Raw genomic sequence first — 15,818 nt, 5'->3', positions numbered from 1 at the left:
TTGGGTTAAGTAGTTCATATGCATTACGCGTGACAAAAATTAATGCTATCTTCCTATTAACGGTTAGAGCCCAATGCTTCAAACATAATTGGAGCCAAATTTTTCCTTTAAATTAAAATTACGTTCCCTTCAAACCCCCATACTCCCCCCCTTTTTTTAATTGAAGTCAAGTAATCAGTGGAAGAAAAGTAAATGAGATTTATTAGATATAAGCCAAAAACCCTCTCATTTACTCTTCTTCCACCGATTACTTGACTTAAATAGAGTAAAATCCTAAGAGAGTTAAATTATTTAATTAACTTAAAATAGAGAGAGAGCTAAATTATTTAACTTAAATAGAGAGAGAGCTATACCAACTCAAAAGTCTCTTCTATCAAAACATAAGAACATTAGAACTTATTCATCATCTTGGTAATGCTAAAAGTGAATTTATTCAAATCTAAAATTTTTACTGCACATCTTACTTCTAACCAACTCGAAACGGAATGCTAGATGCTTTGAGGACTCGGAACAGTTGATCCTTGATATAAAGTCCTTTTTCTTCCATACTCTCCTCGAATGGAGCTTGGTTTTACAACTCAAAATCTCAAAATCTCTGATACAAAAAGGCAAGAAGAGTGCAGAATGTGCCCAATATTCATTTTACAAATGCTTAATACCAAAATCTATTCAAGTCAATAAATCTTACTAAATATCTCGGAGGTTATGACCGTCTAACCAACACAACAAATTCCCCAATGCTAGTTCTACACCTAGCTCTTCAGACCCATGTGTTCTCTAAGAGAATTTCCCAAGCAATGCAGTAAAAGATTATAACCGACAACAAGTATTTTGAAGGAAAAAAGAATCTAAATGAAACCTTTACAGATCTGGGGCGAAGATGGCTGAAAACCCAAACAGCAAGAAATAGAGCATAGTTGCTCGAAATTTTAAAACAATGCCGCACTCAACAAGAGCATCCACCTGACTGGGGCTGGGATTGTGTTGCACCACCACTAGTAGACTTCAAGTTCACATGAACCATGTCTTCTTGCTTTGTTGAAGAGAGTGTTTCCATTCCTGGTAAAGCAGCAGCAATTTTCCGAAACAGTGCCTGGACAAAGGTTCATTAATAAACTGAATATTAAAAAACCAAGTTAATAGTTTAAGACATTTGCATCAGAATGAAGGAACCACATCCATGAAGTCTACCCACTTTATCTTTTTGATAAACCCCAAAACAGCAGCGAGTAAAACACCAAATTTAAAGAGAATTATGGACTATTTGCTATATCTTATCCAAAATGGTGTAACATATAAATGATAAACAACATTAAATTCTACTTATGTTTATCCCAATGTAGACTATAAACACAAAGGTTGATCTAGGGCCCTCATAAGCTTACCAAACCTTTAAGACTATAGAGGCTTATCATAATCATGAGGTAGATGATAAGTTGAATAAATATCAAATGGTCAAATTAACCCTCGACACAAGACATTCCTTGTCAAATAATTAACCAACTAGGATGGTCAAAAGCATCCAATTCCTGAGATGCTCTAATGGACTATTGGCAGCATCTCATTTGATGATAATACAGCAGATAAATGGCAAAGAATGTTCATTCCATGTATGTTTTATCAATGATAGAGAGACAAAGGTTGACCTGAAAGCCCTCATGAAAATATCAAACCTTATTTTGCGAAGGTTCAACTTGGAAGGAAACTAAGAATTGACTACAATGATATATGAAAAAAGGATTTCAAGCAGGGAGTATACCTTTATATTAAAGCCAGCTTTTGCACTGGTTTCAATAAACATTACATTAAGCTCACGAGCTTTGGCTTCTCCTTCCCCTATGGAGACTTGACTGTGGAATTCCAAATTTGTACATGAGAATATTGTTGATAAAACAGGGAAATACATATTTTATGTTGAACACCAACTTGACCAGCTTACAGAAAAAGAAAGCATTTAGTACTTCAAGCTGGAGTATTTAATGGTAAGTAAATTATAAAAGACACATATTCATGCATTTGAAATCTGTTTATGTGTAGGAAAGTCTCACCCAAGTGATGTCCTAATGCCCTAGGTCGTTGGTATTCCCAGGCAGTTGCCTAGGTCACAACAGGAAACAATAATTAAGAATTTACAAGGTCTAGCAAGGCTCATGGTTTTGATTTTTTCCTCAAAATGAATAAATCCATAAATCTTAGAGGGAGGTGACTGAAGCTTCATTAATAATCAACATCAACAAATACATACAGTCCAAGCATTACACAGGGATAGCCTAGAGTCATTTTACTGAAGTGGATATACACAGGATTGCCTAGATAATTCCATTCAAAGCATTACAAGCAAATGAAAGAGATTCTGTGAACTTTAGATGGAACCACTATCACTGAGACAGATATGATAAACAGACAAGTGTTTGATGTATGGCCTTTAAGAAGGCAAACTAGCAAAGATAGATACATGTAACTGATCTCAATTAGTTTAAAGGGATTCATAGAAGCAACTCCAATAGAAAGTAAATAAAAATCTCTCTCTCTCTCTCTCTCTCTCTCTCTCTCTCTCTATGAGTGTGTGTGTGTATATATATATATATTTGGGGAGATAACACCTTGGGGAGATTTCAATTGAGTAGTTAATATAACATATAGGGACGCTGCTTAACCCAAAAGCTTAAGTTTACAAGTTTGGGCCCAATTATGTCATATTGACTACTCACTCTTATCATTATTATTCAATGTGAGTGGAGTTTCACATTGATTAATAGTGATAAGAGTGCGTAGTTAATATGATTGGTAAGTTACACATGCACTCAGTGGGTTTTGAACCCACAACCTCACACCCTCTAACTAGAGCTCATTGGCACAAACAAAGCCTTATGACCACGTAGGTTATGCTCTTCAGTAAATCTGCTCCATCTACAGTCCTTCCCTTAGGATATGCCTTGTTTCCTTTTCCCTGTGCTTCATTACCGTTTACTTCAACCTACAAATTCCTGATTCCTAAATTTTTATATTCACAAAATAAAACTCCAATGGTGTCGTTACATATCCCATGCAGATACATCATCCAATTGTACTTTACATGGCATTATTTAGGAGTCCATTAACTTCTCACAAAACTCATACTAAATCAGTCAGCAGCATGACACATAAAAAAAGAATCCCTGAGTCTAGTTCTTCCCAACTCTTCCCAGAAAAGTTACAATGCAAGAATGTCTAAGTCTAGTCACTCAACTATTTTACTTTCAGAGTCCTACTGGAAGAATAACTCTGAGTAATTGTAGCTCTGCCTCTTCTTCAGCAAAAACAAGACAAACAAAATAGTATGAAAGGGATCTTTAAAGGTAGCCAATTTTCACTTGACTTGTCTGCAGCCCTACTTAGAATAAGCACTGCTCTGAGACTCCTGTCCTATTATTGACAAGCCTACCCCAACCAGCAATTTTCAAAAAGTCTTTCTAAACTTGGAATGATTTGCAAACTTTTTTAATATCAAGAAAGTGACCAAGAATCACTTTTGCTGAATTGTTGTTTTATACTTGATCCATTTGTGTCTTTAAATGCTGTAGGAAACAAGATGCAGGGATCCCATTAAGGAATAGGTGCACTACACATCATTATGCTTAGCCATTGGCTTTGTTTTATTGTCCTGAGTTTCTCAATTAATAGTCTCAAATTTACAAGTCCTACTCACAGTAGTAGCTGGAGCACTAAGCAGCTCAAAGAATCTATTTCAATTCAAAAGAGATCACATAGAAACAGCTACATGAAGCTCTTGAGGAATAAGTTATTCAACCACAACCCTTTCCTTTCTTTCTAAAAGTGTTACTTATAAAAAGAGGAAAAATAAAATAAAACCTTACTATTTTGAACCAATGACTCTCCTTGTCATAACCCCAAGCCCGAACATCCTAAGGCTTTGTTCTACTGACCAAAATTTGAAAAGCAAACACTGTTCAAAAAAATGTAAGCAAATTTTTTGTCAACTTCCAGCAAAGTGCTATTGAAACTTGGTATCATTAAAACTCACCTCGCCTACACTAATCCTCCCCAATCTATTGAATCCCTAAAATTACAAGACATTTCAACCTTTTTTAGAGCTATCTGGGATTATTCCCTTCTCTGCCTCTAATATAAGAAAAATTGTAGATAGCATTATTCAATTGCTCAATGTTGTCCTACATCAATGAAGTGAGTGTAGCAGAGGAAAAAAATAAATTAACAATCTAATAGGAAATTTGTAATAACAACACTGTTAGCAATAAGCCTGTTTCTGTGCACTTAGTTCATTAATTAAGCTACATACTATAACAGGTACAGTGAAACCAAAAAAAAGTCCACAGTGAACCAAGTCAATCAAATATAATCCATCCACCAATTCATATTCTCTAACCTTTTTTCCACAAGGTCAGTTTTGTTCCCAACACGGACAATGATGACATCACTGCCCCTCTCAGTGCGCACCTCTTCAATCCACTTTGAAGTGTTTAGAAATGTTTGCCGGCCTAAATCATAGAGCACCAGAATAGTCAGTATGCATCAAGCATGTGGCAACAAGCCCCAACAATTATGCAAAGACACGATTCACATCAAGAGAGATTAAGCAGGAGGCCTGAATGTTGATGGGTCTAAAATCACAAAAGAGCACAATGACACAAGTTTATTACTTCTTAAGAAATGATCATGCAAATAGGCAATAAGCCACTACATATGGGACTTAATCATTCTTGGAATGCAATTTATAAAGATATATATTCCCACAAACATGTGCACATGAACCTGGGTGGGGGGGAGGGGTGATAAATAATTTGGTGACAAGTAAATAATCAACTGGAGGACCAAATCCAAACAAAATACTTGCAACATCATACATGATGACAGCAACAGATGAATCTCTAATGTAGCTCGGAATGAGACTTCTATATCTTTATTGTCCAGCTGTATCGCTGTCATCATCATAATAAAACCTTTCAAAAAATTTATTAAAAAATACACGCACAAACATTATCCTATACTAGAAAAATCTTATAAACAACCATTAGGTATGCTGTATTTTCCAATATTATGAAAGCAAATAATGTCTTTGATCATATGATAATGGTCATCAACTCCCAAGGAACTGAAATAAAGAGGAATGCAGAATAATACAAGTCCATTCAGCACAACTTACTGGACATATATACAATTCAAGCAGGCAGTGGGTATAATTTTCAAGATAGATGACTATTCTTCCATGGGTTCGTTTGGTTAGGGGTTTTGGAAGATTAAAAGAGTGTTTTAAGAACCCAAAACTCTGTTTTGCAACCCCAACTCCTCATAGCTTTTTTACAAATGCTCATTTTAAACTCAAAACCCAGTTTTTCAATAGCTTATACAAATGCACCATATATTTGACATAGATCTCATTGCACTATATGATGCCATGGTCATTTTTCACTCCTAGAGACCATGCCAGGAAGGCACACTGAAGAAGAAATTGCAAAATTAAGTGAGGATCTTTTTGCCCCCTTTTATGTTCTCATTGTACATGAGTGGTAGTAGGTGGAGACCCAATGATCAGATAATTTCACTTACACCAGTTTCCTTGCTGAAACTACTAAATAACAGCTTAGATCTCAATAACAGATTCAATTTTTGAGATGAACATCGGAGTTCAATTTTAACAAAATAGAAACTAAACATTCAAATTATGAGATTAAAATCAAAGGCTCATTTTTCATGAGAGAAAAAAATTAATAATGATAAGATGAGAGCCAGAAAAGTACTTGATCAGGAATAAATTATTTGGGAATGTAGTTTTAAATCTCTCTAGCAATACACAGAAAAAGAAAAAAAAAGAAGAAAAAGAAATAAGTTAGTTATTTGATGCTGGTGAAGAACGTTGATAAAACAAGGAAAGCTATCATAATTAAAAAGTACTCTGTGCTATTTCAGTCAACATAAATTCAACGCATTAATCCTAGAATAAAGGAATGCAATGAAAATTTAAAGTTCATAAAAATGAAGCTCAGAAACATTCTGCATGCATCTGTTAATCATGCTTCAATTCATACGTTAAAAGTAAAGATGCAAGCTCCAAGCATTTAAAGTGAAATCTCTACAGATTAAATATTGGAGTTCAGTTTCATAATGAAAGTAATTTAGCAATTAACATGTTGTATTATAACCATATCCTCCAAATGTAGTAAAATCATTTTTAATAAGTAGATAGTGGGGGAGGTGGGCAAATGTAGTACAATCCTTTTAACCTTCTCTTGCTCAAGATGAAACAAATCAAGTTAAAAGCAGTTTGGAACAAACATCCACTTTGCAACATAAGATGCTTAAAATTTGAATGAAGACATTTCCATTTAGATTTAGCATAACTTCCAAATGGTACGCATAAACATTTTGATGTTAGTAATCACCCATCTGTCATCATACCTAAATGCAGTGATTTCAGCACATAAAACTTCTTTGCCCCAATTTTAAATAAACATTTTGCTAATTCCATGTACATAAGTAAGGAATGAAGTCCAGGGAAAATAAGAAAACATATAAAGGTGTCACTCATGAGTAAGTGTAATATATATAGAGGTGCCAAATTTTACCACAACTGCAACCGAATTGTTCGATCTTCAAGATACATAGTTTTCGATAGAAAATCAATACCGATTGTAGCCTGATCATCACCGCCAAAAAAAAAAAGTTTTAGAAAAATTAAACATCTGCTAGTTCAAGATATAAAAATGTCAGCATGCTCAAAAAGGATAAACAGCCAGCTCATTACTAAATTTAAAATAAAAAAACAATTAATAAAACAAAGAAAAGAAGGAAAAGCTATAACAAAAGAGATATTTTTCTTCAAGAGACACAGCTTCTTCTTCAATAACCATGTAGAGAAATACATCAAATGCAGCATACAATCCCACTCCCCTCCCCCTCAGAATTTGTCAAGAACCATGACCCATTATTTCTTGATAATCATACCCTTCATCAAGAAATTAAAGGCTCAAAATGAGCATTTCTAATAAGATCTACTGTCTGCCATGAAATAAGCACCTTGGAAATTGTGAAATAACCCTAATCAAGATATGATCACAAATTTATTTAAAAACTTATGCTCCTGGAAAAGAAGGCAAGTTTAGCAACACAATATTACACATAGAAATTTTGTGGGTATGCCATAGATCTGACTCAAAAAAATGAATTGATTAATGGTTACAATAGATCTGTTAGAACATTACATGTAAGCTCTCACTCATCTAAGTTTTCATGATTTCATTCACTTGTCATCTAGAATGTTCCCTCTGGACACTCATCCATTCAAACATCAAACATTCTAACTCAATCCAGCCAGCTGTGTCTATATACTAATTAATATTACTACAAAAGAGGGAGAAAATATCTGTTTATCGATATGAACTGAGCAAGTATTCTGGACATGACATACATCTCCCCCGGAGCATGTCAAAAGAATCCGTGACGTACAAGAGACATATTTTGGGTCAACTGAAAAGGTAGGTACAAAAAATAGGATGTTAAGAACAGGGAGCTGCACAGCCTGCATGAATGCCAAAATCCTAGATTCATGTGCATTACTTAGTTGTCTAAAACCAAGCATTCAGCTCCAAAACATTTCCTCCCAAAACAATACAGATTATCAATACTGGCTGTTGAAACAGGAGTTTGGAATTCGCACTATACTACATTGGAGCAAAATGCTACAATTAGGGCAGTACTTTTATAAGCACATTATTTTCAAGGAAAAAACTAAATATTTTGTTATACACATATGCACCTCACAAAACAGAATGAACACTTTAAGACACCAACCCTTGCCCATCTCACTCTATTCAACTCAAAGTTTGAGAGGAAATTGCAGTAAGTGGATATTTTTGCATAAAGAAGAAAAGTATTTTGAACATGCAGTGCGAACAGACATTGTAAAACACATTTAATAAAATCATATTCTGAGATTGGCAAGAACATACACAATTGAGCTAGTCATCTTTTGGGGAAAAGCATCCTAACACCATACTTTTTGGGCTACAGCAAAAACCAAAGGATGCAATACTCGTGATTTTTCTCCCCAAATTTCCACCATTCTAGTTCATACCATTTGTGGGAACTACATAATTCAGACAGGATGGGGAAAAAATATAAACATATACTCCAATATTAAACATTTCCTATCATCAACTAATTTTTTTTACTAAACTCATAATTCTGAAAAAACTTTGCCTGATTTCATTCACCCAAAATAAACGTGAGGCTTATCCAAATGAGTAGTTAGCATTGCTCCCAGGGCATCTGTATAAGGAAGGATAAACCAAAACAATCAGCATGGACTACAATAATCTGTTTAGGCTTATAGGGTTCAAGTTCTCTCAAATGACAAACGCAGCTAATAGTTACTTTTTTCTAATTTTTTATTACTTTTCTTTTTATGTTAAATTTGAGATCTAAATAGTGTTCAAAACAATAGCTGGTATGCGAAATAATTGAAATAAAATTCACATATCTTTGTGGCAAATATTAAAGAGGTATACAGGGGAAAATTCCAAGGCAAGAGAAAGAAGAACTCGGTTCCCTGTAATTTTCCATGTGAACATGTGTTCTTGCATAGCCTAAAAGATTCTCTCTCTTGCAAAGTAGAAAAATTGAAGGTTACAGTGACATGCTATATTTTCAATTCCCAGAAAGATTAAGGACACACCAATGTTAACAGGGACATCATCATTGACCTTAGAATAAAAATCAGCATCCCAATTCTCTACTTCATGAATAAGAAACAATTTCATCTTTTTTGGATGCTCATCAGGTGCTTCCAATTGACCATCCTGTAGGGGAGGAGAACAAGTTTGGAATACTAATAACTACTCCTAGTTTGTATTCCTATTTCCAACAAACAAACCTGCCAATTGCCAAGAGCCAACTTCAGCTATTAACAAGTGATATGAACTAAGCACATAGCATGTATTTAATTTTCTATCCAGGGTCCTGATTGAACAAATAAGAAATGCATCAAAATGCAAGACTTAAAGTTTACTTTTCCTCAAACTATAGACATTTTAATTTTCGTTTTCCATTTTAAGAAGTATATAATTTTACTTACAAGCAGGACTAGTAATAAGAAGCATACCATCCCAGAAAAATGCAACCTTAGTGGCAAGATTGCCAATAACTTCAATACCTTCAACTGTAACAGCCATGTTCACATCCATAATAAGATGCATGAAAAAACAATCAGTGAAACATTTACTTGGCAAGGCAATTATTAGTTGCATGAACAGCTATTCAGTAACAACCAATATATCAGAAACTATAAGAGTACATGCATATCATGCCAACTTTTGTGAACTCAAATAATAAATTCCAGCTCACCTAATACAACAACAACGACAGCCATCCTCCTTTTTCTGGGCTTGGGACCTGCTGTGAACAACACAGGCAGAGCTAATGTCTTGCTAACCTAATACTCATTAAAATTTTAAAACCATTCATTTTTTTTTTTTTTTTTTTTTTTCTGGAAAAGTAAAAATTCTTCAAAGCTTAGTCTACCAAATACCAATTAGATGGCAGGAGCTATGATGTTGACATTGCAGTCTTTAAGGTCATTGTCATTTTAAATCAATAGGGTTCTGAATAAAGTGTGTATAGAATGAAATCCTTCATGATTCGAAAAGTTTAAGTTCTAAGCAATGACTATCAATAAAAGCAAAGCCACTAGTAACCATGGTCCTTTTGAAGGCTGGGCTACAGGTGATTATTTTAAAAAATAGTCCCAACTTAAATAATAACAGAAAAAATAACTGATCTTAACAGCATCACAAACCATAGGAATGAGTATTCAGAGTTAACATTAACAGGCAATTATAGGAATCTATCAGTTGAGAAGAAAATAAAATAATAGAAACATATAGAAACCTATCAGTTGAGATGAAAATATAATAAAATAAAGAGAAAGGAGGAAGAAAAAAAAATGGGAAAATTAAAATGAAAAATTATATTGAGTAAATCAGTATGTAAATACAAATTTATCAGAGATCTACATAAAAGTCATCTATAGAGAAATCCAGCAAGTACTGCTATTCACTATCCACACCAGTAGGCTCATTAGATTCTGTCTCTGCCAAATTACTTGTACTTGGCACAGCAGCTTCGGTGAAAGGGAGTCCGGGTTGATCACCATTATAGCCAAAACTCAGTTCTGAATCCGTGAAGCCAAGAGGATCATTGTCTAACAAAGCCATAAGTTCTTGCACATCATAATGTTCATTTTCAGAATAGCTTGTTGACTCATCCTCTACCAAACTACTTGTAGTTGGCATGGCAGTAGACTCATTTGTCTCAATCTCCGCCAAATTACTTGTACTTGGCATTGCAGGGAGTCCAAGTTGATCACCATCATAACCAAAACCCAGTTCTGAATCTGTGAAGCCAAGAGGATCATTGTCTAACAGTGCCATAAGTTCTTGCACATCAATAAACTCATTTTCAGAGCAGCCCAGAAAGTGGTCCAGTCCACTATCCTTAGAATAGCTTGCTATACCAGACTCATCCTCTACCAAACAACTTGTAGTTGGCATGGCAGTAGACTCACTTGTACTAGGCATGGCAGTGGACTCCATTGTACTAGGCATGGCAGTAGACTCATCAGCAGAAACCTCAGATTCCCCAGGAGTATGGCCAGATAAGGTAGACACAGACTCCGGAAAATTGAGTCGTGCATAGGCACCATACATCACCCTAGCAGCTTCATCGTAGGCAGAGGCAGCATCAACAGCATTCTCGAAAGTGCCAAGCCAAAGCCTCTTTCCTCTGTTAGGCTCCCGTATCTCCGCAACCCACTTGCCCCAAGTCCTTTGCCTAACCCCTCTATAATTGCAGTGTAGATTCTCAGGCCCTCCTTTCCCTTTCATACATCCCTTCTTCGTTCCCAAAGCCGGAAGCTTATGTGCACGTTTGGCCGAAGACTCAACCTGAGCATTGTAGTCCCTCCACTTAGCCAATGTCTCAGCCACAGACACTCCATCACCTTTTCTCTTCCTCTTCTTTGAAGACTCCATGGCCACAACTTGATCACTATAAACCCTTAAAACCCCAATGATGCCCTGTTCTGTTCTGTTCAATGGAAACCCTGATTCAGATAACAATATTGAATATCCCCAAATGAATAATCACAAACCCTTTTGCAAAAAAACCCCAAAAATTCAAACAGTTTTCAAAATTTGAAAATATAAACGAATTAACAAGAAGAAAACTCCAATAATACCCACATTCAAAAAAAAAAAAAAAAAAACCCAGAAACCCTAAAGACTCAGGGAGCAACATTTGAATTCCCTAAACCGAACTAATCAAAAAGCTTTATACAACAAAACACCAGAAAAGAAAAAAAAGAAAAAGAAATCCGAAACCGAAACGGAAAAGGAGAAATATAGAACAAAGAACAAAAAAAAAAGAAAAAAAAAAAGAAACAGTGTAAAGAAAAAGAAAACGAACCTCAGCGAGAGTGAGTTGAAGAAGAAAGCAAGCCCTTTGTGAATATCGGATTAATGGGGTTGATTGATTTTTGAGAGAGTGAGAGTGAGAGTGATAGTGAGAGAGAGCTTTTGCTTTGTCTCTGATTTCAGTGTGTTGTTTTTGAGAGTGTGTGTGTGCGTGCAAAGCAAAGACAAAGCAGCCTATTTATAGCCTTCTGTGTGTGTGTTTGAGTTGGACCGTTGGTGACTTGTGTGGGGTTTACTACAGGGAAATTAGTTGGTCATCTGACGTGGCGATTTTCTATTCGTTTTTTCCGAGATTCCTACCGCCACTTTTCACCACGTGTCACTATTTTTGACATCCTAAATAGGCTAAATTAATACAGTATAATTGTGGACTTAATTATATCCAAAAAAAATTATTCGCGTGATTATAGATGTCAAAAAAAATTAAATTTAAAAAAAATATATATTTTGAAATTGTTGACACTCTTTAAAGTGGGATTTTTTGTTGAAGTAATATTTTAAATTTCCTAAACTTTAAAATTAAGTAAACCACCTGAAAATTTAATAAACTGTTTTTTATTTTGGTAATACGTTTAGTTGGGTGGCTTGGGCCACGTTTCCTGGCGAATGTAAGAATATGAATATCTACTTAACTACTTTCCATTAAAATTATAAATAAAGAAATAACTACTTAGGTGAATTTAAAATTGTTGGAATTATATATATATATATATATATATATTTTTTACTTATATGGATTAAATAAACTCAAGCATTGCGATACTTTACTACGAATATTAATTCTTACACTTACTCTTATGCTAAAATAGTGGATAATGATCATTCAATAATGCTAATGTGTTGGCTTGGATAGCATGAGTTCTAGACTATGAACAACCGTTAAAAACCTTGACATTCCATGATTATGAATCAATAAAATCATATTTCTCTTCCGATTTATTTTTTTTTAAAAATTTTTAAATCACGTGTCCTAGTTAGTGTTCTTGGTTCTTGAATGTTCAATACGAATTTGAACAAAATGAAATAAATAGAAAAAAAAAGGGCAAGAGAAATCTCCTTAATAAGGTAGGAAAGACACTTACAAAATGTTGTTGGTCGTGACGTTGAAATATTGATCCCAATTTAAAATACTAACCATTATTATTATAAGAGTAGTGATACAGATACTACCAATTTTACTTTAAATTTATAAACTTATGTGTTACTAATCATAAATAGATAATTTAAATATTAAGTTATGAGATGGTTAAAGTTCATCAATTACATTAATTGTTACACTAGTTTATAAGATTTATATAGTAAACTTTGTGAAGTCCGATTAAATAATCAATTTAAAGAAAGTTTTATGGGAAAAAAAAATTAATGTTTTGATAGCTTTTTTCATTTCCCATAAAAGTGGTGTCAAAACTTTCTTAAAATGGATCATTAACCAATGCTCTAAGGGCACTCATTAGATTGACTCTAGATTATTTTAGAAAAGTTTTAATACCACTTTTATAGGAAATACAAAAAATTGTCAAAATATTCAAGTACTTTTTTTATTATTCCCTTAAAGAAATTATAAAAAATAGAAATAGTTCATGAATCAACATCTTATGACATCCTTTAACTTCTCCCAATCCTTTGGTTTAGCAAGTGACTAGGATAAAATTTTCCCTTAAACTTGGAAACTTAATTGGATAATTAGAAGTTATGGAAAATTGATTGGAATACTTAAAAATTCATAAATATTCCATGAATTATTTACTAAAGCGACTTCAATATTTAGTAATTATATACCTTGTACATTAATATATATATATATACACACACATATATATATATATATATATATATATGTATATATATATATATCCCCTATATATATATATGTATGTATATATATATCCCCTACTTGTTTGTGTTTTGTTAGTAGAGATGCGATTCTATGTATAACAAAGGCTAGCTCTTGTTGGCTTGGCATTTTTCTCGCTCATAATCTTTAATATGTTATCAGCTTCTGTCACTAGTCTGGGCAAATTGTAAACTTGTAAAGGAATTAGACAACCTGGGCTAAATAGTCTTATATTTTGGGCATGTTTTGTTTTACTCTCAGATTACAAGCGGTTTTAAGTCTCTTACTTTCACATTACCAGTAAACTTTAATAAACTCATACTACATAATTTTAGATTTTAATATCTTGCAAATTTGCAAGATATTTGTTTGCTTTTTATTTTCTTTCTTTTTTGGGTGACCCATAAGGATAGAAGTAACATATCCCAATTTCTTTTCAATAAACCTAGTGACAAAAAGATCTATGTATTTTTTTTACAATATATATATATATATATGTATGTATGTATAATAATTATTGAGGTTGCATGTTGTGCGGTTAGCATACAATAATAATGGTATTAGTAGATAATGGTTGAGCCATAAAAAAGAAAGAAAAAAGAAAAAAGGTTAAAATGGAAGCCGCATTGAAGAATCAAGAATGGATCCACAAATACTTGGCCTACTTTTTTGTAGACGTAAGATTAGTTGCACGTTTAAATTGGGGTTCTTTTTGGAAAATGGTAATTTTTTTATGATCAGGATAAGCTTTTTAATCTTAATTTTTTTTATATTAATAAAAACAATAAAGATTAAAAAACTTACATAGTTATAATCATAAAAAATATCATACCTTCAAAAATACAATGGTACCTCATAACTTTCTGTAGTTGGAGACCTCAACACTTAAAAAAAAAAAAAAAAAATTAAAGAGAAAAAATTGTCATTCACTGATTCACAACATTGTTTTCCTTTATAAATGAATGCCGATTTTTTTAATTGGATTTTTTCAAATTTCACAAATAAATTTTCATATTTGTCAATTTAGTGACTTTAGTCTCTTAAATTATAATTTGAATAATTAAACTCTTAGGCATTATGTAACATAATTTATGTTTGTATGTCAATTAAAGTCTTGTATCTTATCGCAGGCATGGACTTTGTAGGTCATGATCTTGTATCTTTTTTTCCTTATATTTTTTTTCAACTAAAATGGATTTGATAAATCTCTGTGTCATGTAACAAATCATGGATTTTGTAGGTGATTTTTTTTTGTTGTTGATGGAATAGTTTTTAAATACACAAATTGGAGTGTCCCTTTCTCTTTAAAATCATCATTCTTTATTTCCATTATTTCATAGAGTTAATGGTTTGTTGAGATTGAGCCAAGTGAGGGACCCTACATACGTCACAATTCATATGATCATCTACATATATTTCAGATAAGTCTAATGACTATTAAATTTGTTGTCTTTTATATAATTCAGTTGTTATAGTAAGCAAAGAGAAATATTTGAGCATTTCCATCCAAATGATACTATTGAATTACTAAACTTTTGACAATATGTCATATAATTAAAATACTCCTAGACCATTAGTTGAATTGTCAATTTGTTTAAACAACATTTCTCTATTATCATACTTTGATGAATTTGAATTATGTCCCCTTCCCACCCCCATACTCCTTCCCCTTTTGTTTTTTGAAGCCAACTAATCGAATAAAGTGAGTATAAGATGAAATCATTCATGATTCGATAAGTTTAAGTTCTAACCTCCAGATACATGGTCCATTTGTCATGTAAAAGAAATTTAGAGACAGGTAATGTGGCTGGAGCAATGACTATATATCAATAAAAGCAAAGCCACTAGTAAACATGGTCTTATTGAACTACTTGAAGGCTGGGCTTAAAGATTATTTTAAAAAATAATGCCAACTTAATAATAACAGAAAAAATAACTGATCTTCGCCGCATCAACCACCGTGAGAATGAATATTCAGAGTTAAACACAGACTCCACCATATATATAGCAATTACAGAAACACATTAACAGGCAAAATTATAGAAACATATAGAAACCTATCAGCTAAGAAGAAAAAATACGTATAGAGAGCGAAAGGAGGAAGATGCGTTCATCAGAAATCAAAAGAGTCATATAAACTCAAAAAAGAAGAAGAAAAAAGAGTCATATGACATGGCGCTTTCTAGTCGTTTTGTCGTGATTCTGACCTAGACTTTTCACCACGTGTCACTTCTTCAGTTGATCTGTAATCTTGGCTATTTTTTTTTGGTTTCCAATAGTGTTCTTCAAAGTTTTCAACTAGAGACTAATCACTGTTCGTGCTGGGTGGGCTCACGAAGGGGTAAAGCGCTGGGCCAGGAAATTCTTTTCAAAGTGCAGGTAGCAGGACTCAAAAAGAATTTCCAAAGTGTCTATTTATTTCTTCCACTTGGTTTCTTTTCTTACTTGTCCGGAGATTTTTTACAATTTACATCCTGTAAAAGTGAAAACAAAAATCT

The 15,818-nt window shown here is 33.4% G+C and overlaps 1 protein-coding gene and 1 pseudogene across 2 annotated transcripts; both read right to left on the bottom strand.

The window, feature by feature from the left end:
* Positions 1 to 591: 591 nt before the first annotated feature.
* Positions 592 to 9,188, bottom strand: LOC142611948 (ras-related protein RABH1b-like; annotated as a pseudogene).
* A 773-nt stretch (positions 9,189 to 9,961) lies between these two features.
* Positions 9,962 to 11,634, bottom strand: LOC142614026 (uncharacterized). 2 transcript variants are annotated; one of them, XM_075786549.1, is made up of 2 exons: positions 11,479 to 11,634; positions 9,962 to 11,100 (listed from the first exon to the last, which is right to left on the bottom strand). In XM_075786549.1, the coding sequence occupies exon 2, from the start codon at positions 11,043 to 11,045 to the stop codon at positions 10,065 to 10,067; it is 981 nt and encodes a 326-aa protein (XP_075642664.1). In that variant the 5' UTR covers positions 11,046 to 11,100; positions 11,479 to 11,634; the 3' UTR covers positions 9,962 to 10,064. The 2 variants fall into 2 exon arrangements, with proteins under 2 accessions (XP_075642664.1, XP_075642665.1); XM_075786550.1 differs by having other exon boundaries at positions 9,962 to 11,095; positions 11,479 to 11,618.
* Between the last annotated feature and the right edge of the window lie 4,184 nt (positions 11,635 to 15,818).

This window comes from Castanea sativa, chromosome 10 (assembly GCF_040712315.1).
Source record: "Castanea sativa cultivar Marrone di Chiusa Pesio chromosome 10, ASM4071231v1".
Taxonomy (NCBI): Eukaryota; Viridiplantae; Streptophyta; class Magnoliopsida; order Fagales; family Fagaceae; genus Castanea; species Castanea sativa.
The sequence above is the reverse complement of the archived record's forward strand: the minus strand, read 5'-3'. Positions and strand labels throughout refer to the sequence as shown.

What these genes read in the sequence shown, in the direction of transcription:
- LOC142614026 (XM_075786549.1), bottom strand. Translation starts at nt 11,045, where the DNA reads ATGGAGTCTTCAAAGAAGAGGAAGAGAAAAGGTGATGGAGTGTCTGTG.